At 42.5% G+C, this 21835-nt stretch overlaps 2 protein-coding genes across 2 annotated transcripts in view; one reads left to right on the top strand and one right to left on the bottom strand.

Moving 5' to 3' along the window:
* The window catches only part of LOC122557042 (cyclic nucleotide-gated olfactory channel-like), a 91306-nt gene that overhangs the window by 68574 nt on the left and 897 nt on the right, over positions 1 to 21835 (bottom strand). The gene's annotated exons all lie outside the window — the stretch shown is intronic.
* The window catches only part of LOC122557041 (TSC22 domain family protein 3-like), a 28747-nt gene continuing 16717 nt past the window's right edge, over positions 9806 to 21835 (top strand). The window contains exon 1 of the mRNA XM_043704273.1: positions 9806 to 10399. Within this exon, the coding sequence (XP_043560208.1) occupies positions 10344 to 10399 (56 nt within the window). The 5' untranslated portion in view covers positions 9806 to 10343. The remainder of the gene's footprint in view (positions 10400 to 21835) is intronic.

Here is a 21835-nt window from a genome sequence, read left to right as displayed (position 1 = left end):
CTTAAGGAAGGCATCACAAAGCATTTAGAAAGTCAAAATGCAGTCCATCAGAGTAAGCATGGTATGTAGATTATGAAAGGTAGATTATGTTTAACTAATTTGCTAGAGTTCCTTGAGGGTGTAACAAGCAATGTGAAAAATGGAAATCCTGTTGATGTCTTATATCTGGACTTTCAGTTGGCGTTTGATAAGGTGCCACAAAAAATGATTAATACACAAGGTGAGATCACATGGGCTTGGATAATTTACTAGCTTAGACAGAAGATTGGCTAACCAACTGAAAGCAGAGAGTCAGGGCAAGTGGGTTTTTATGTGTGTTATGAAGTTGAAGACATGTACTGTACCTTTAAGAGAGAGTGAATACTGTTCTGAACTGAGAGCTGACAAGCAGGCATTTTTAAAATCGGACAGAACAACTGCCAACAACACAGATTCAAGAAATTAGGAAACACTCTCTACAAAGTTACCTTTTCAAAAGAAACATATTTGCAGTAAAAAGAAAGATGACAACCCAGGGAGCTCTTCAGCCAGAAGATGACAGACACCCAAGATGACAGTAGCTCTGTGGTTTTGAAATTAAATTGATGTAATTTTAATAAGTGTTTTATTGGAACAGTATATTGTTATAGAGTTGGAGGTAGGTAATAAGCAGTTAAGGGAAGGGGGAGGGCTTAGACGTGTGAATAGTTGTTGTTAATGTTCAGTTTTAGAGTAAAAATAATTGATGTATTTTCTTTAAATAATGAAATTTGGGAGTTCTCTGTCATTCATATTTTAACAGATTACAAGGCAAGGTGAGCTTTTCTGGTTGTTTGGTTTAATTAACAGAAAGCTTCACCACAGTGTTGTAACAATGTGGCAAGATGTAACTAGTTGGATGCCATAGGGTTTGGTCCTCGGGTCCTAACAATTTACAATTTATTTTGATGACTTGGGAATGGGGATAAAAGGTACATGTTGATAACATGAAAAACCAAATTTTAACAAAGAAATAAGAAATTAAGTAGAAAGAACAGAACCGCATGAGAACTGCGCCAGCACATGATACATTTCTGAACTAAAAGCTTTTTGTCTCTATGTGGTTCAATTCCCTCTATTGTTTCTTATTCGTGTATTTGTCAAGGTGCCTTTTAAACACTGGTATTGTATCTACTTATACTACTTCCTATGGAAGCTCAATCCATGAACTTACCACACTGTGTAAAAACATCTTGCCTTTTAAACTTTCCCTCTTTTACCTTAAACCTATGTCCCCTAGACATTGATATTTCTACTCTAAGAAAAATACTCCAATTATCTAAGCCTCTCATAATTTTGTAAACTTCTATCAGATTGACCCTTAACTTCCAGCATTCAAGTGAAAACAAACTGAGTTTTTCCTATCTCTCTTCATAGCTAACACCCTCCAAAGTTGACAATGTCCTGGTAAAGCTTTTCCGTACCCTATCCAAAGCCTCCACATGGTTCTGGTAGTGTGACAATCAGAACTGCCTGCAATATTCCAAATGAGGTCGCACTAAATTTCTATATAGCTGCAATATGACTTGTCAATTTATATACTCTATGCCCTGATCAATGAATGCAAGTATTCCATTTGCCTTCTTGACTACTTGTGTTACCACTTTCAGGGAACTCTGTACCTGTTCCTCTATCCTAATGCTTCTAAGGGTTATGCCATTTACAGTATACGTCTCTCCTGCATTAGATTTTCCAAAATGCATCATTTTCATTTGCCCAGATTAAACTCCATCTGTCATTTCTCCACCCAAGTCTCTAGCCTATCTTCTGGTAATACTCCTTACTATTTGCACCTCCCCCAATCTTACTGTTGTCTGCAAATTTACCCATCAGACAATACAATCTATTCTGAATCATTTATCGAGTCCCATCATTGATCCCTACAGAACACCACTGGTCAGAATGGATATGGATAGGTAAGGTGAATGGGCCAAAATCTAGCAAATGCAGTTTAATGTGGATAAGTAGGAGGTTATGCATTTTAATCAGAGGAATGGAAATGCAATTAATTATCTAAATGGAGAGAAACTTCAGGGTGCTTTAGTGCAGATGGAATTGGTGTTTGAATCGCAGAAAACTGGTATGCAGGTGCAGCAGGTAATAAGGAAGACAAATGAAATTTTGGCATTTCTTGCTAAAAGAGTAGAGTATAAAAGTGGCAACAAGGCATTAATGAGACTGCAATTGGAGTATTGCAAAAAAACTGCAAATGCTAGAATCCAAAATAGACAGGCAGGAGGCTAGAAGAACACAGCAAGCCAGGCAGCATCAGGAGGTGAAGAATGGTTACACCCGAAACGTTGACTTCTTCGACTTCTGATGCTGCCTGGCTTGCGGTGTTCTTCCAGCCTCCTGCCTGTCTATTTTAGATTCCAGCATCTGCAGTTTTTTGGCTCTAACCAAGTTTGATCCACTGCAAAAATGCCTTCAAAGAATGCCCACTTCGAAGTAGTTGTTTGCCAGTCCTGAAGAAGGGTTACACACGAAACATCAACGTCTCCACCTCCTGATGCTGCCTGGCTTGCTGTGTTCTTCCAGCCTTCTGCTGTCTATATTGGAGTATTGCATTCAGTTTTGGTCCCCATACATAAGGAGGATTGTAGTTAAATTGAAGGCAGTTTACGGAAGATTCACTAGATTGATTCCAGAGACGAGGGATTTTCCCCCTCTGAAGAGAGATTGATCAATTTAGGACTATAGTCTATGGAGTTTAGAAGCATGAGGCATGGCACAGTGGCTCAGTGGTTAGCACTGCTGTCTCACAGCACCAGGGGACCCAGGTTTGATTCCAGCCTCAGGCGAGTGTCTGTGTGGAGTTTACATATTCTCCCCCCGTGTCTGCATTGGTTTCCTCTGGGTGCTCCGGTTTCCTTCCCCAGTCCAAGGAGATGCAGGTTCGGTGAATTGGCCATGCTAAATTGCTCATTGTGTTCAGGATGTGTAGGTTAGGTGCATTAGTCAGGGGTAAATGTAGAGTAATAAGGTAGGGGAATGGGTCTGGGTGGGTTACTCTTCAGAGGGTTGGTGTGGATCTTCAGAGAGTTGGTGTGGACATATTGGGCCATAGGGCCTGTTGACACACTGTAAGGATTCTACGTTTTAATTAGAACATAGAACATAGAAGAATATAGCGCAGTACATGCCCTTTGGCCCTCGATGTTGCGCCGATCCAAGCCCACCTAACCTGTACTAACCCACTATCCTCCATATACCTATCCAATGCCCGCTTAAATGCCCATAAAGAGGGAGAGTCCACCACTGCTACTGGCAGGGCATTCCATGAACGTACGACTCGCTGAGTGAAGAACCTACCCCAACTTCAGTCCTATATCTACCCCCCCCACCTTAATTTATAGCTATGCCCTCTTGTAATACCCGACTCCATACGCGGGAAAAGGTTCACACTGTCAACCCTATCTAACCCCCTAATCATCTTGTACACCTCAATCAAGTCACCCCTAAACCTTCTTTTCTCTAATGAAAACAGCCCCAAGTGTCTCAGTCTTTCCTCATACGATCTTCCTTCCATACCAGGCAACATCCTGGTAAACCTCCTCTGCACCCGTTCCAGTGCCTCCACATCCTTCCTATAGTATGGCAACCAAAACTGCACACAATATTCCAGATGCGGCCGCACCAGAGTCTTATACAACTGCATCATGACCTCAGGACTCCGGAACTCAATTCCTCTACCAATAAAAGCCAGTACGCCATATGCCTTCCTCACCGCACTATTTACCTGGGTGGCAACTTTCAGAGATCTGTGTACATGGACACCAAGATCCCTCTGCTCATCCACACTACCAAGTATCCGACCATTAGCCCAGTACCCCATCTTTTTGTTATTCTTCCCAAAGTGAATCACCTCACACTTAGCTACATTGAATTCCATTTGCCACCTTTCTGCCCAGCTCTGCAGCTTCTCTATATCCTGCTGTAACCTGCCACATGCTTCCTCACTGTCAGCAACTCCTCCGACTTTCGTATCATCCGTAAACTTGCTCACCCAACCTTCTAACCCCTCTTCCAGGTCATTTATAAAAATGACAAACAGCAATGGTCCCAAAACAGATCCTTGCGGAACACCGCTAGTAACTGCACTCCAAGATGAACCTTTACCATCAACTACTACCCTCTGTCTTCTTCCATCCAGCCAATTCCTAATCCAAACCTCCAACTCACCCTCAATGCCATACCTCCGTATTTTTTGAAGTAGCCTACCATTGAGGTACATAAGATGCTGAAGGGGATTGACAAAACAGATGTCGAGAGGATGTTTCCTCATGTGGTCAATTTAGAATGAGAGGTCATAGTTTTAGGCTAAGGAACAGCAGATTTAAAACAGAGATAAGGAGAAATTAAAAACGGAAAAAATTGTGGATGCTGTAAATCAGAAACAAAAACAGAGGTTGCTGGAAAAGCTCTGAGTCTGGCAGCATCTGTGGAAAGAAAGTAAAGTTAACACTTCAGGTCTGGTGATTTGATTTCTCTTCACTCAAGGATAAATTACTTCTCTTAAAGGGTCGTGAATCTGTGGAATTCACTACTCCAGAGTGCAGTGAATGCTGGGTCACTGATAGAATTGAAGGAGGGGATAAAGATTTTTATTAATAACGGGTTAAAGTGTTATGGAGAGCAGACAGGAAAGTGGAGTTGAGGCTGAGAGGAGATCAGCCAAATTGGATTAAATAGTGGAGCAGGCTTGAGGGGCTGAACTGCCAAATCCTGCTCCTAGTTCTTGTGCTCTTATGCTGCTTGACTCTCTGAATCCCTCTAGAAATATCCATTCTTTTTGTTACTTAAACAGAATTCTTCAGCCTGACCCAGGACTTGGCAACAATTCCCTCTCTCTATAGCTTCTGAGCTGAAAGGAAAGAAAAAAAAAATCATAGAATCCCTACAACATGGAAGCAGGCCAATTGGCCCATTCAGTTCATACCGATCCTCTGAAAAGCATCCCACCCAGACCCACTCCATCCCTATAACCCTACATTTCCCATGGGCAATCCCGCCTAACCTGCATATCTTTGGGAGAAAACCAGAGCTCCTGGAGCAAACCCATGCATACACAGGGAGAATGTGCAAACTCCACACAGATAATCACCGAAGGGTAGAATCAAACCCAGATTCCTGTTGCTGTGAGACAGCAGTGCTAACCACTTAACCACAATGCCACTAAATATTAGTTAGCGCTGATTTACAGTTTCATTACTTCTTTAAATCATAGAATCCCTACAGTGTGGAAACAGGACATTTAGCCCCAGAAGTCCACACTCTTCCAGAACCGTTACAACACTGGCATCTACCCAACAACGTAGAAAACTGCCCAGGTATGTCCTGTACACAAAAAGCAGGAGAAGTCCAACTTGGCCAATTACAGACCAATCAGTCTATTCTCCATCAGCTGTAAAGTGATGGAAGGGGTCATCAACAATGCTACCAAGCAGCACCTGCTCAGCAACAACCTGCTCAGTGACACCCAGTTTGGGCTTCTCCAGGGCCACTCAGCTCCTGATTTCATTACAGCCTTGGTTCAAACATGGGCAAAAGAGCTGAATTCCAGAGGTGATGTGAGAGTGATAGCCCTTGACATCAAGGCCACATTTGACTGAGTGAAGGAGCCCTGTCAAAACCAGAATCAATGGGTATCAGGAGGTAAACACTCGGTGGTTAGTCATACTTGGCATCAAGGAAAACGGTTGTGGTTGTGGAGGGTCAGTCATCAGCTCCAGGACATCTCTGCAGGAGTCCCTCAGGGTAGTGTCCTTGGCTCAACAATCTTCAGCTGCTTCATCAATGACCTTCCCTCTGTCATAAGGCCAGAAGTCAGGATGTTTGCCGATGATTGCACAGTGTTCAGCACCATTCGCGACTCCTCAGATACTGAAGCAGTCCATGCTCAAATGCAACAAGATCTGGACAATATCCAGGCTTGAGCTGACAAGTAGCAAGTAACATTCACACCACACAAATGCCAGACAATGGCATCACCAATAAGACTCACTCTAACCACCGTCCCATTGACATTCAATGGTATAACCATCACTGAATCCCCCACTGTCAACATCCTTGGGGTTACCATTGACCAGAAACTCAACTGGATTCACCACAAACACAGTGGCTACAAGAGCAGGTCAGAGACTTGGGATACTGCAGCGAATAACTCACCTCCTGACACCCCAAGGTCTATCCACCATCTACAAGGCACAAGTCAGGAGTGTGATGGAATATCCTCCATTGGCCTGGATGGGTGCCTCTCCAACAACACTCAGGAAGCTTGACACCATCCAGGACAAAGCAGCCCACTTGATTGTTTGTAGATGTGGTGCCATTCAATCCCTCCACCACCAGCGTTCAGTAGCAGCAGAGTGTACTATCTATCTACCTACAAGATGCACTGCAGCAATTCACTAGGGATTCTTAGACAACTTCCAAACCCACGACCACATCCACAAAGAAGGACAAGGGCAGCAGGTACTTGGGAACACCACACCTGTAAGTTCCCCTCCAAACCACTCACCACCATGACTTATAAATATATCCCTGTTCCTTCACAGTCATTGGGTCAAAATCCTCGAAATCCCTCACTAATGGCATTGTAAGTCAACCCATAGCGATTCAAGAAGGCAGCTCACCACCACCTTCTTAAGGGCAAATTAGGGTGGCACGGTGGCTGGCTCCAGGGTCCCGGGTTCGATTCCAACCTCGGGCGATTGTCTGTGTGGAGTTTGCACATTCTCCCTGTGTCTGCGTGGGTTTCCTCCAGGTGCTCCGGTTTCCTCCCATAGTCCAAAGATGTGTAGGTCAGGTGAATTGGCCATGCTAAACTGCCCATAGTGTTAGGTGCATTAGTAAGAGGGAAATGGGTCTGGGTGGGTTACTCCTCGGAGGGTCGGTGTGGACTTGCTGGGATGAAGGGCCTGTTTCCACACTGTAGGGAATCTAATCTAAATGGGGATGGGCTATCAATGCTGGTCAGCCAGTGACACAAGTCCCACAAATGAATTTTTTAAAAACTGCCCTCCGAAGACTAACTCACCCAGAACCATTCCCCTGTCCTATTACTGTACATTTTCCATGACTAAATGTACCTAACCTACACATCCCTGAACACTATGGGCAATATAACAAAGCCAATTCACCGAACCTGTACATCTGTAATGGATCAACGTATTGATTGAACTTGTTATTTAGCTGAAACTTGTGTTTATTGTTCATCAAAAATCATATTTATCTGAAGCTTGCTCACTGCCACAATTTCTTCAAATCCTTATGAAAGCCCTTCCATATCCAGCATTTGCCGAATGAATCTTCTCTGGACTGTCGTTACGTCTCCATCAGAAGATTATTTTCAATATAACACTCCAGAAATTCTCCAGCCTATTAAACACTTAATTTGAAAATCCCCTATCTTTAAAAGAAAGTTCCAGCCAGTTTAACAGAGTGTAACTGTGATTTTTGGTGATGGAATTTGTTTAGTCATTGCTCTGATCATCACATATGATGGAAAATTACCTGGAAAGTGTTCATGTAGCAGTTCCGTCTCATTACATCTCATTTCGATTTCCTTTGATTAGGTTGAAGCTATTTTTTTCACACCAGCAAATCCTAAGTGTAAGTGAATGTGCACAAGAGCATCGTTATGAGAGGGTTCAGGACTGGTGAGTGTGCTCAGATTTGATGTGAATGTGTTGAGTCTTGCAATATATAGTCACTGTTGGTGTGAGTGTGCTCATCATTGGTTTGTGTTTAGTTTGGAGTGTGTGTGTGTGTGTAAAGAGTCATTTCACACTTTTCCAAGTTGAACTTCATCTGCCACTTATCAGCCCAGCTTTGCATCCTGTCAATGTCCCATTGCAACCTAAAACGGCCTTGACATTATTCACAACTCCACCGACCTTCGTGTCATGGGCAAACTTACTAACCCACCCTTCCACTTCTGCATCCAAGTCATTTATAAAAATCACAAAGAGCAGAGGCCCCAGAACAGATCCATGCAAACACCATTGGTCACTGAGCTCAATGCTGAATACTTTCCATCTACTATCACCCTCTGTCTTCTGTGGGCCAGCTAATTCTATATCCAGACAGTCAAATTTCTCTGTATTCCATGCCTCCTTACTTTCTGAATAAGCCTACCATGGGGAACCTTATCAAATGCCTTGTTAAACTCCATATACACCACATTCACTGTTCTACCTTCATCAATGGGTTTTGTCATATCCTTAAAGAATTCAATAAGACCTGTGAAGCATGATGTGCCCCTCTCGAAGCCAGGCTGACCAACTCTAATCAAACTATGCTTTTCCAAATAATCATAAATTCTCTTTCTCAGAATTCCCTCCAATAATTTGCCCAACACCACAGAAGACTGATTGGTCTGTAATTTCCAGGGTTATCCCTATTCCCTTTCTTGAACAAGGGAATAACATTTGCCACCCTCCAGTCATCTGGTACTACTCCAGTTGACAGTGAGGATGCGAAGATCATCACCAAAGGTGCAGCTAATAGCTTCCTTCGCTTCCCACAGTAACTTTGGGCATATCCTATCTGGCCCAGGTGACTTATCTATCCTCATGCTTTTCAAAGTTTCCAGCATATCCTCCTTCTTAACATCAACCTGTTCCAGCATATCAGCCTGTTTCACACTATCTTCACAAATGACAAGGTCCCCCTCAGTAGGGAATACTGAAGCAAAGTATTCATGACAGACCTCACTTACCTCCTCTTACTCCAGACACAAGTTCCCTCCACAATCCCCGATCGACCCTACCCTCACTCTGCCTATTGTTTCCTCACATAAGTACAGAATACCTTGGGGTTTCTTTAATCCTGCCCACTAAGGCTTTTTCATGCCCCCTTCTAGCTCTCCTATGTCCATTCTTCAGTTCCTTCCTGGATACCTCGTAACCCTCTGGAGCCCTGTCTGATCCTTGCTTCTTCAACCTTAAGGAGAAAGTGAGGACTGCAGATGCTGGAGTACCAAAGTTGAAAAGTGTGGTGCTGGAAAAACACAGCAGGCCAGGCAGCTTCTTCAACTTCAAGCAGGCTTCCTTCTTATTCTTGACTGGATGTTACACATCTCTTGTCATCCAAGGTTCCTTTACCCTACCATCCCTTCTTTGCCTCAGTGGGACAAACCTGTCTAGCACTCTCAACAAGTGCTCAGTGTCGGTGTGAGCGCTCAGCGTTGGTATCAGCGCATTCGACATCGACGTGAGTGTGTTCAGTGTCAGTGTGAGCATGTTCAGCTTTGGTGTGCTCAGTGTTGGTCTGAGTGTGTTCAGTCTTGTTGTGGGTGCATTTAACTGTTAGTTTTGAGTGTGCTCAGTGATAGATTGATTGATTATTGTCACATGTACTGAGATACAGTGAAAAGTGTCCTTTTGCATGCTTTACAGGCAGATTGTACACTGATGGTGCGGGTGTGTTCAGTCTTGGCTTGAGTGAGCTCAGTGTTGGTGTGAGTGTGTTCAATCTTAGTCTGAACGTGTTCAGTCTTGGTTTGACAGTGTTGACTATTGGTTTGAGTGAGATGGAAATGTGTTGCTGGAAAAGCGCAGCAGGTCAGGCAGCATCTAGGGAACAGGAGAATCGACGTTTCGGGCATTAGCCCTTCTTCAGGAAGAAGGGCTAATGCCCGAAACGTCGATTCTCCTGTTCCCTAGATGCTGCCTGACCTGCTGCGCTTTTCCAGCAACACATTTCCATCTCTGATCTCCAGCATCTGCAGACCTCACTTTCTCCTATTGGTTTGAGTGAGTTCACTGTTGGTGTGTACGTTTAGTGTTGGTGTGAGTGCTTTCATTTTTGGTGTGAGTCTGCTCAGTCTTATTGTCAGTGTGTTCACTGTTGGCCTAAGTGTGTGTGTGTGCAGTGTGCTGTCAGTATGTTTGATGCTGCTAAGAATGTTCACTGTTATGAGTGTGTAGAGTCCTGTGTGAGAGTGTTCACTGTTTGTATGTGTGTTCACTGTGGTGTGCGTGTATACTGTAATCTATCAGGCACTGTCACCCCTTGGTCTGTCCATTATGTGATTATTTGTTGAGTGCTCCGTGAAGTTTACTTTAAACTGGGAACTGAGCCACTCTACAATGGTGCCATTGTTTTCCCTCCTCTCTTTTTATTTACAATCTTTTTCAGTCACATGTTTTTTCACTGCTGTCAGAAGACAATACCCAGTAATTTAGCTGCAATTGCAAGAGAACATAGCCTCTGAACACATCTCCAAAGACCAGGCATCACTCCTCCCTCTCTCTTTAATTCTTCCTCTTGGTGATCTCTCACAATTCCCAAAGGCAGAATTCGCACCAGCCTTCCCCTGGATGAACATGACCTTCCGGCCTCCGTACTCCCCAAGTCTTTTTCGCAGGAGAGATGGGTAAGTTGCCTTGGCTGACGCTACTGTTACTGGGGAGTTGGTTCAATGGCATTCACACTTTTCTGTCAATGCTTTCGAACTAATTAGTTCGTGGCCATTTCTCAGTTTTAATCTCAAAGGAATATTGTGATTCTACACATTATATAACTGGAATAAGATTACCAAAGCTATACGACACAAACTAACTATGTTTATCAGTAAGAGTCTATTTTTATTAAGTGTGTAATTACTAAGTGAGAAGTCTCACTGTTAAGGATAATGGAAGTCCTGAAGTGTTTCACAAATTTGAAAGTAAGCATTCGTCTGTATCTAACCCTGTCGGTATCTCGAGACAAAAATAAAAATTACTGGAAAAACTCAGGAGGGCTGGAAGCATCTGTGAAAAGAAATCAGAGTTAATTTCGGGTCAAGTGACACTTCCTCAGAACTGTGCAGTATCTATTCTGGGAGTGTTTGATGAACAACTTTACTTCCAGTTTAAAAGAGTAGCGGAACTTTTAAATAATCCTAACCCCATGCTGTACCTGTCCAAGGAGTGTTTGATAAGGATAGTGTCAAGGAACCTTTACATTCAGTTTAATTTCAGTTTAAAAGAGAAGATAGCGCAGCTCAATTCTCACAAACATTCATTACCTCCGCCACTGATGCTCACCAGTAGCAGCATGTACTATCTACAAGATGAACTGCAGAAATTCACCAAAGCTTCTCAGACAGCACTTTTCAAATCCATGACTCCTTCTATCTAGAAGGACAAATTTAAGAGGAAGACTAAAAGGACCAACAGGCAAATTTTCCCTCCAAATCCCAAAAAGGCTGTAAATATTCATTCATGGCATAACTATTGAGAGAAAACGTGCGCTCACATTTGGGAGAGATGGATTCTGTGGGGAGTTCCTTCTCCAATCAGAGGTTCTTTCTCTGACACTCTTGGAGCTCCTCAATGGACAGAATCAATGACTTGAGGAGTAGGATGGCAAGCCAGGAAGGAGGTGTAAATCTGGCTGGTCCCAGAGTTACCATACAATGGAGGCTTCTGACTGCTCTATCACAACACATTATCCATCCAGAACAAAGAGACCTTGGGGTGGGGGTTCATAGTTCCTTGAAAGTAGAGTCACAGATAGATGGGGTAGTGAAGAAGGTATTTGACACTTGCCTTTGTTGGTCAGTGCATTCAGAATGAGATTTGGGATGTCATGCTGCAGCTGTACAAGACATTGGTCAGGCCACTTTCCGAATACCGCGTTCAACTCTGGTTTCCCTACTATAGGAAAGACTTCATTAAACTTCAAAAGGTTCAGAAAAGATGTACATGGATGTTGCCGGGATTGAGCATTGGAAGACACTGAACAGGCTTTTTACCCTGGAGCATCGGAGGTTGAGGAGTGATTTTACAGAGAGGTTTAGAAAATCATAAGAATGGATAGGATGAATAGCCAAGATCTTTTTACTGGGGTAGGTGAAGTACAAAACTAAAGGGTATAGGTTTAAAGTGTGAGGGGAAAGATATAAAAGGACAATTTTTTTCTCACAGAGGGCAGTGCATGTATGGAATGAGCTGCCAGAGAGGAAGTGGTAGGCTAGCACTATTACAACATTTAAAGGCCTCTGGATGGGAAAATGAATAGGAAGAGTTTTGGAAGAGAGGGGCCAATTGCTGGCAAATGGAAATGGATTAATTTAGGATATATGGTCAGCATGGACAAGTTGGCCCAAAGGTCTGTTTCCATTCTTTACAATCCTATGATTCTACCTACAGCCAATCAAGAGAAAGCATCAGATCATGGGCTGTACTGTACTGTTCTATGGTGGAAGAGATGGAGTGTGTTTGGGGGAGGGGGGGGGGGGGGGAGGGGGGGCGGGTGTGCGTGCAGTGGCGGCATTGCCACAGAAAACAAGGCCAGAGCAGGCCACAAGTGCTTTTACAGGATGTTGAGCCTGAGTCTTGGCCTCATAGGTGGGGTTGGAGTTGTTAGTACATAGAACATAGAAGAGTACAGCACAGGAACGGACTCTTCGGCCCATATAGTCTGCCAAACATGATGCCAAATTAAACAAATCCATTCTGCCTGTCCTTGGTCCATATACCTCCATTCCTCGCATATTCATGTGCTTATCTATCACAAATGGCCCTGACACATCTGCCTCCATCACCACGTTAGGCAGCAAGTTCCAGACACCTGCCACACTCTGTGCAAAAAAGTTACCCCTCACATCTTCTTTAAACTTTCACCCTCTCGCCTTAAATGCATGCCCCCTAGTATCAGACTTTCATCTCTGAGACAAGATTATGACTGTCAACCCAATCGATGCATTGCATAATTTTATTGACTTTTATCAACTCTCCCGTCAGCCTCCGCTACTCCTGAGAAAACAGTTCAAGTTTTTCCAGTCTCTCCTTATAGAACACACCTAATCCAGGCATCATCCAAGTAAATCCCTTCTGCATAAGCTACAAAGTCTCCATATCCGCCCTGCAATATTGCAACCCACATTGAATACAATACTCTAAGTGCGGCCTAACCAAAGTCTTATAAATCTGCAAGAAAACATCCTGACTCCTTTACTCAATTCCCCAACCAGTAAAAGCAAGCATGCAATACGTCTTCTTTATCCTATTAATTGCATGGCCACTTTCAGGGAGCTATGGACTTGAACCCCAAATCCCTCTGTACATCAATGCTGTTCAGTGTCCTGCCATTAACTGTACACTTTAACATTTGATCTCCCAAAATGCAGCACTTCACACTTGCCTGGATTATATTTGCCACTGATCTATATCCTATTGAATCCTTTGACAACCTTCTACACCATCCACAAATTCACCAATCTTTGGGTCATCTGCAAACTTACTAACCTATCCATCTACATTTTCATTCAAGTCATTTATATAAGTCACAAACAGCAGAGATCCCAGCCTAAATGCCTGCAGAATATCACTTTACATTGACTTCCAGCCAGAAAAACGCGCTTCCTTCTACCTTCTGCTTTCTGTAGACAAGCCAATTCTGAATCCAAGCAGCCACATCACCATGGATCCCACGCATCTTAATATTCTGGATCAGCCTACCTGAGGGATCTTGTCAAAAACCTTACTAAAATCCATTTAGACAACATCCACTACTCCACCCTCATCAATCACCTTTGTCATCTCCTTGAAAGGTTCAATCTGGTTAGTAAGACATGACCTGCGCCCCTAGGTGGTAGTCTCCATTTTAGTTAGGCTGAGAGGTTCTGGCTGTAAGGGTGCCTCGCCATTCTCCCATCAAATCCAGGTGGAAAAACAAGGCCTCATCTTTAAAGTCACCTCCCAGTAGAAATCAAGATTAGAATAAAACTGAGACACCGTACAACTCATGAATTTACCTGTTGTACTTTTGAACCAGTCTGTCCCTTTATAAAAAAACTATGCTCATTGCTTTGCACAGTATCTGACCACAATGTCTTTAATTTCTTCCATGCCGGACATGGGAAGGGGGTATCTGGCTCATGCCTAAGTCGGGGTTTAGGGCGATGTGTTGACAATCAAGTGGGTGTGGTGGAATGCGTGTACGGTGAGGAGAAAGGAGCTTCCTTGAATGTTTAATTACCAGGAAAAAGAGAGAACTTGGCTGAAATCCTCATTAATGTATAACATTTCGACTCCCTAGAGTGTGGAAACAGGCCCTTCGGTCCAACCAGTCCACACTGACCCTCTGAAAAGTAACCCACCCAGACCCATTTCCCTCTGACTAATGCACCTAACATTATGGACAATTCACCTGACCTGCACATCTTTGGACTGTGGGAGGAAACCGGAGCACCAGGGGGAAACCCACGCAGACATGGGGAGAATGTGCAAACTCCACACAGACAATCGCCTGAGGTTGAAATCGAACCTGGGACGCTGGTGCTGCGAGGCTGCAGTGCTAACCACTGAGCCCCAATGGTAGCATTCGTACAAAATCACATTTAAAACACAGATTTCAATACTTCCATGAAAACTGTAGCTCTGCGGTTTCTTGGATCTGTGTTCTATTTGAATTCTTTTAGTTTTCAATTCCATTAAATATTGACTTTTCTAACTAGTTCCATGTGAGAAGTTTTAATGTTGGGACAAAGAACTGCAATTACAATTCTTTGGGTCCATTTAAGGTATGACTCATTACAGTTAAATCATCATTGCATTATCTTGGAAAGTGAAGTACACGTGAATTAATCAATTTGCTACCTTACAGTGCACTCAAGTGCTGCAGCATTAACTTACGCTTGGGGACCCTGTAGTCTTCATGTCTCAATATTGAGGTCAATAATTTTAGGGCCTGAGCACCTTCACCCACCCCCACACCGCAGACCTTGACATCACATGGGCTGCTCTCATCACAGCCAACCTATTTTCCCCCACTGAAGGCCCCTATTTCTCCATAGCTTGCCATTATCCATTCCTTTGTCTGCCCAATTGCTTTTGTGTCTCTCTGCACTCCATTTCCTCGTTCCCTCCCTACCCCAGTCTTCGGCATAAATACCTTTACCTAGCTACAATTAATTGAAAAAGAGTCACTAGACTTGAAAGGCTGACTCTGCTTTTTGGAGGAGAAAGTGAGGACTGCAGATGCTGGAGATCAGAGCTGAAAATGTGTTACTGGAAAAGCGCAGCAGGTCAGGCAGCATCCAAGGAGCAGAAGGTTCCTGAAGAAGGGCTTATGCCCGAAACGTCGATTCTCCTGCTCCTTTGATGCTGCCTGACCTGCTGCGCTTTTCCAGCAACACATTTTCAGCTCTGACTCTGCTTTTTCTCCAGAAACTGCCAGACCTGTTGATGTTCTCCAGCAATTTGTTTTTTTTTTGTTTTTGATTTCTAGCATCTGCAGATCTTTGGTTTTTCTTGTTTTATTGTATTGTGTCCACTCCAAGAAATTCAAATTTTCATTTTGAAAATGGAGTAAGTGTCATTTATTAAAGATAAATGAATGAAAGAAAACATTTTATAGATTCCAAGTAGAAAAATAATTATGTAGCTATGTACATGTGGATGTAATATTTGTGCTATGTTTATCTGACGTTGGAAGCTATTAAGCTGTTGGGGGAAAATACATTTCATTCCCAAACTGAGAGATTGGTTTGTAAGCTTGGGCTTCATAAATAAAAGCATTGATGTAAAATAAGAAGTTATGCTGAATTTTTATCAATTCCTGGTTAGGCCACAGTTGGAATAGGACATCTAGTTCTGGCCTCCATACTTTAGGAAGGATGTGGAAGACCTGGAGAAGTTGCAAAGGAATTTCACCAGAATGGTTCCAGGAATGAGGGATTTTAGTGACAAGAGTCATTTGAGGAAGCTGGGGTTGTTCTATTGGAGTGAAGAGATTGAGGGGAGATTTAATCGAGATGGCTAAAATGAAGACATGGTTAACATGGTTTCCTTGGCCATTTGTGAGTGGAGTTAATTGGCACCACACTGTTGTGTGTTGGGAGTCACATGTAGGCCTGACCAGCTGTGAGCAAATTCTCTTCCCTAAAGGATGTTAATAGGTCACTATTACTGAATTTAGTTTCTCATTACAATTTCATTTAATTAACTCAATGTAATATCTGCATTTGTTGTGGTGGGAATTGAACTAATCTCTTCAGATCATTTGTCCATGCCTCTATAATTCAGTAACATAACCATTTGTGATAATTTATCATGGTCTCTAATTACATATTTAAACTCCCTCAATAACTCATTTATTCAACACTGTACTCACGTAATTAATCTTCCTCCAAAGACCAGAAACTGCACTCAATCATCTATTATGGGCTTTCCTTATATGGCTCATCACTTGAAGAAGTGCATCTTCAGATGCATTCATTACCTGAACGGCTGATCCTGTGGTCAGAATTACGGGAACTCAGGTGAAAAGCCAAAGGAGAGTTTTGCTACTTCAGTCTTCTCTGTCTTAAATGAAATTTTGCACCTTATGAAAGCAAGGAGGTATCGTTGCAGTTGTAAAGAGCCACAGCTGGAGTACTATATGTGCAGTTCTCATCACCTCACTATAGAAAGGATGTGATAGCACAAGAGGGGGTACAGAGGACATTCATCAGGATATTGCTTGGAATGCAGTAACTGAGCTACCAGGAGAGACCAGGTAGACTTGGATTGTTTTCTTCAGAGCAGATAAGGCTTAAGGGGACATGATTGAGGTGTACAGGGTTAAGAGGAGTATGGACAGGGTGAGTAGGCAGCGGCCATTTCCTTTGGTTGAGGGGGGTCAATCATGAAGGGGCATAGCTTTAGGATAAGGAGGAGATTCAGTGGGGAGATGAGAAAAACCTTTTCCCCTCAGTGGGTGGTGGAAAGCTGGACTGCACAATCTGGGAAGGTAGTGGAGGCCAGAAACCTTACAACCTTTAAAAAATATTTGAATGAGCATTTGACATGACATAACATTCAAAAGTGTGGGACAAGTCCAAGAAATTGGGATTAATGCACCTTTCTGGTAGTTATTGTTGGTGTAGACTCAATGGGCCAAAAGGCTTTTTCTGCGCTGTATTACTCCATGGCTCTAATGTGTACAGCAAGATAAGGATAATATGCATATTTGCAAATGATACAGGAGGGAGATCTTCAGACCATTTCTGTGCTAGGAGCAACAGCATCAGCATGGGGGGGTTGTGTGGGGCTCGACCTCCATAATGCCGCAGCTAATATGCTAACAGGAAGATTAAAACTTTTCTAGGGAAGGGTTTAAATTAATTTGGTTGGGGAAGGAGTGTTAGGAAGTCATCATTGCCGTGTAAGAATTGCAAAAATTTAATATACAGGGCAGCAAATAAATAGCAAAGCTAATAGATGTTATTATGACCAGTCCCCCCAGAAAATGTTCCAGTAAGATATTTACATACAAAACAAAAGGCCTGGGCTCGAGTTCCACCTGTTCCAGAGCAATGTAATAACATCTCAAAACAGGTTAACCAGACAATATCTACAATGCTGACAATATGTTGCTGGAAAAGCACAGCAGGTCAGGCAGCATCTGAGGAGCAGAAAAATCGACGTTTCAAGCATAAGTCTTTCATCCTGATGAAAGGCTTATGCCCAAATTGTCGATTCTTCTGCTCCTCAAACGCTGCCTGACCTGCTGTGCTTTTCCAGCAACACATTCTCGACTCTGATCTCCAGCATCTGCAGTCCTCACTTTCTCCTATTGTCTAAAATGTTGGATCAAAATAATCTAGAATGCTACCACGTGTCCCTCTCTCCACCTCTTCCCTCACTTTCGATGGTCTGCATTACTCTTAATAGACTTTGACTATAAATTACTCAGTTGGAAAACATGGGTGATTTACTAGTGGTGGTTACTAGATGGAAAAAAATGTGATTTGGAGATGGGGAAAATAACTGTTAAAATATGTCATGATTCGGAGATGCCGGTGTTGGACTGGGGTGAACAAAGTTAAAAATCACACAACACCAGGTTATAGTCCAACAGGTTTGATTGTCACCTGATGAAGGAGCATCGCTCCGAAAGCTAGTGTGCTTCCAATTAAACCTGTTGGACTATAACCTGGTGTTGTGTGATTTTTAACGTTAAAATATGTGTAAGCATATTTCTGGATATAAAACAACACAAAATATAATAGAATATTATCACCTTGTGAGGTAGTGGTAGTATCCCTATCTCGGAGCCAGGAAACTCCGGTTCAAGTCACACCTCACACGCACACACACATACCTGTATACTTACACACCCACGCAGACCCTCTCTCATATACAAGCTCTCTCTCTCTCTCATACGCACATACATGCACTCCCCAAACTCTCACCCGCGCACGCACCTCTCACAGGCGTATACCCCATCACACTCACACACACACTTAACCAAGCCTACATACATACATATACACACACTATCACATGTACACACTCACTGTCCCTCCTACACGCGCACAGATTTGTTTTTGCAAAATTACATTTTGTTTTACTCAAAAACTTAATGAATCCATGTAAATCTTTGTAAATCGCACTTTAGAAATAGAACCAGTCTAACTCAACATTAAGACACAGACAGACATCACACCTTTATGTATTATCTGAGCTGAGGTAGCACCTATTGTTAGAAAATGTAGACCTTTCTTGAGAATGTAATTTAAAAGAAATTCTGGGATTTAGATATCAAAGAATAGAAACCAACACATCCCATTCTAAAAGATGAAAGACTTGATCTAAAATTGTTTAATGTATCATCATATCTCCATGACACTGCATTCATTTGGCTATAAATTGTGTCTCATGATCTTATACTCCACAACCAGCTGAAGAAGAAGCAGCATTTGAAAGCTATTTCCAAACAAACCTGTTGGACTATAACCTGGTGTTGTATGATTTTTAACTTTGTCCACCCCAGTTCCTCCAAATCATAATTGGAGGAGGATTAACTTCAGCAAAGTAAAAAGGGATCTGTTCGAGATACATTGGAATGAAATGTGACCAAAACATTAATTAAGCAATGACATGACTTAGAAAAAGAGATGGTTCAGGTCCAGAGAAATAAGCAGAAACAAAATGAATTAGTGTTTCAAAATAATAATGTGGAGGTGCCAGTGTTGGACTGGGGTAGCCAAAGTCAGAAATCACATAACAACAGGTTATAGTCCAACAGGTTTATTTGAAATCACAAGCTTTCAGAGTGCTGGTCTTTTGTCAGGTGAAGTGGAGGGAAGTGCACAGGCACAGAATTTATAGCAGAGAGACCATTGCAAAATAATTCCAGATAATTAAGAGTGTCAAAAGATAGTACAAATGGTGTGAGTAAAATGTCAACAGCCAAATAGCAAGTGAAGGGATGACCTATAATCCGATTAATTAAGGCAGAGAGAGACAATAAAAATCAAAAATAAGATGGTGCAAGAGACAAATCAAACTTGTCAAGGTTAAGAGATCATAGGAAGTTATCAAGGGGATGGTGTCAAAATAATAACTAAGAAACTAGCTGGAGTTTACAACCCTGTTTGACTGCCTCGAATAAGGTCTTTGATGATTAAAAGAATTGATGAAGGTTACACTGTTGACGTTCTCTCTCGAAAGGTATTTGACAGAGTATCACATAACTGTTTTGTTGGCAAAATGGAAGTCATAAGATTGAAGGCAGAATTGGATAATTGACAGATTTGAGAATATTGATTAACATTTGTTTTTTGGATTGAAGGAGCGTGTGCAGTCGAGCTACCCCAGGATCCGAATTCAAAACACTGCTCCAGTATTTGTCCTAATGACCCTGATGAGTATGTTATTTTATAAAATACTGGTTCAGTTTTCACTAGAGTACTAAGTTCAGTTCTGAACATACAGTTGAAGAAGGATAAAAAGCTAGCCGGGATGCTGAGGACATTTACTAGAATAGTAAAGGAATGCAGGATTTCAGTAATTTGGCTGATGTTCGGCTTAGAGCAGAGAAATCTATTAAAGAATTCATGAATGGGTTTGTTGAAGCAAAAGTCTTTCAATGTTAACAGTGGTGGATGTAAAAGAGTCTCTGCAATTACACACTAGGATCCTTCTGAAGTTCTGACCTGTTCATGTATATAATCCTTGACCAGGAAATTTTAAATATATTTGTGGTCCCTGAATCCCTTGGAAAATGTCTCCACTACTGAGCCCAGGCCTGAAAGGAAGATTGGCCTGGCCTGGCAGGCTCAAGTAGAGTTGTCATAATCCTATTGAATCATAGGTGGTGGTTTCAGCTGAAGGTCACCTCAGGCAAGGGTAGATATTGAGAAGGAAGGAATTCCAATGAGGAATTGACTGTTGGCATCACAAAGCAGCCACCTAGCCAACTAAGCTAACTGATCCCAGCTAGGGTAAAGCATAAAAGTATCAGAGGCAACAGAATGAATGGCTTCAATCTTTGTCATAAAGAAGTCAATGAGCTCTTTGCATTTGTCAGTGACAAGAGCACGGAGGTTGGGGGTGGGGGTGGGGTTTAAGATGATGATTTTTTTAGTCTAGGGGAAGTCAGGGACTTCAGGGCAATCCTGAAATGAACTTTCTTCCCCCTCCCCCAAGAACAGGAATCAGTTATGGTTGACACTGTCCAGCTGAATCTGGATATGAATGATTAAACTACAAACGTTCAATCTGCATCCCTGAAGGCATAGAGTTCGGAATCATATCAGGGAAATGATCAGGGTGAGAGGGCGTAATGGTTTTAACCGATCAAAAAGCAGATGTGACAGTTTAATTGAATTGATTAGTTATCTACTATGTTGAATGAGTAGATTGTTGGAGTTCGAAAATTTAAAGAAGAGTGAGTTTTGTTTTTTTATTATACATGCTGTAAGGTTGGGTAGGAAAAGGGAGTGTGCAGCTATGTAGAGAAAAGATGGAAGCTGGTCTTAAACTTGCAATGATTAACGAATTCAGGAGTGGCTGTCTTTGCATATAAGTCAAATTCTATAGGGGGAGAGCTTGGTGGAGAATGGGACAGCAGAAAACGATGAATTACGAGGGACGATTAAATGAGAGTTCACAAAGAAGTTGAAGGATAAAAGCATTATCAACTTACAGTAAGAAATAAAGATGTAAAGTTGTCATTCTCTATCACCCACTTTACATGTAAAGGAATATGAATCTAATGACACTGAAGGAATGGCAATATATTTCCAAGTCAGGATGATGACTAGCTTGGAGGGGAATTTGCGGGTGGTGATGTTCCTGTGCATCTGCTGCCTTTGTCCTTCTAGATGGTAGAAGTTATGGTTTGGCTGGTGCTGTCCCAGATGAATTTGGTGAATTTCCACCATTTGTCTTGTAGATGGTAAACACTGGTGCTACAAAGACCTGGTGGCGGAGGGAGTGAATGCTGAAGGTAGGGGTGAAATGCTGATCAGACTGCACACATCTAAAAAAGTGGAAAGTATTCAATTGCGGTCAAACCATTGTGCCATGCCACAGTTGAGCCAACCTCTGAGTCCAGCCAAGGGACAGAGGGCTACTTGTTGTGGAGCTCAGTAACGTTGTATTAACAAAACTCTCTTTGTAAACTCTGATGGGGAACGATCCAGCTCATTGTTCATGCAATGAGGAGATTCCTCTTCACAGACACGGGGCAAACAGGAGCACTCAGCAACATCCAGCTGAAATATAACTCTCCACAAAATATCAACAGAATTCATTCCAGTGTCTGTACTTGCTGTTTGAGCTTTGTGCTTATGGGTGGTGTGAAACTGAACTCAGCTCTAATTTGCAGTAACCTCTCCAGGCTATGGGCTTTCTGCCTCACTTCATTTAGTGGCACTTCTCATACGAATTCAGCTTGGAACCCAAGATTTCAAATTCACAGAGTCAGAAGACACAGAGAGAGAGACAGACAGACCAGAGAGAGAGAGACAGACCAGAGAGAGAGAGAGAGAGAGAGAGACCAGAGAGAGAGAGAGAGAGAGAGAGAGAGAGAGAGAGAGAGAGAGAGAGAGACA

This window comes from Chiloscyllium plagiosum, chromosome 15 (assembly GCF_004010195.1).
Source record: "Chiloscyllium plagiosum isolate BGI_BamShark_2017 chromosome 15, ASM401019v2, whole genome shotgun sequence".
Lineage (NCBI taxonomy): Eukaryota > Metazoa > Chordata > Chondrichthyes > Orectolobiformes > Hemiscylliidae > Chiloscyllium > Chiloscyllium plagiosum.
This window is presented reverse-complemented; position numbering and strand designations above follow the sequence as displayed.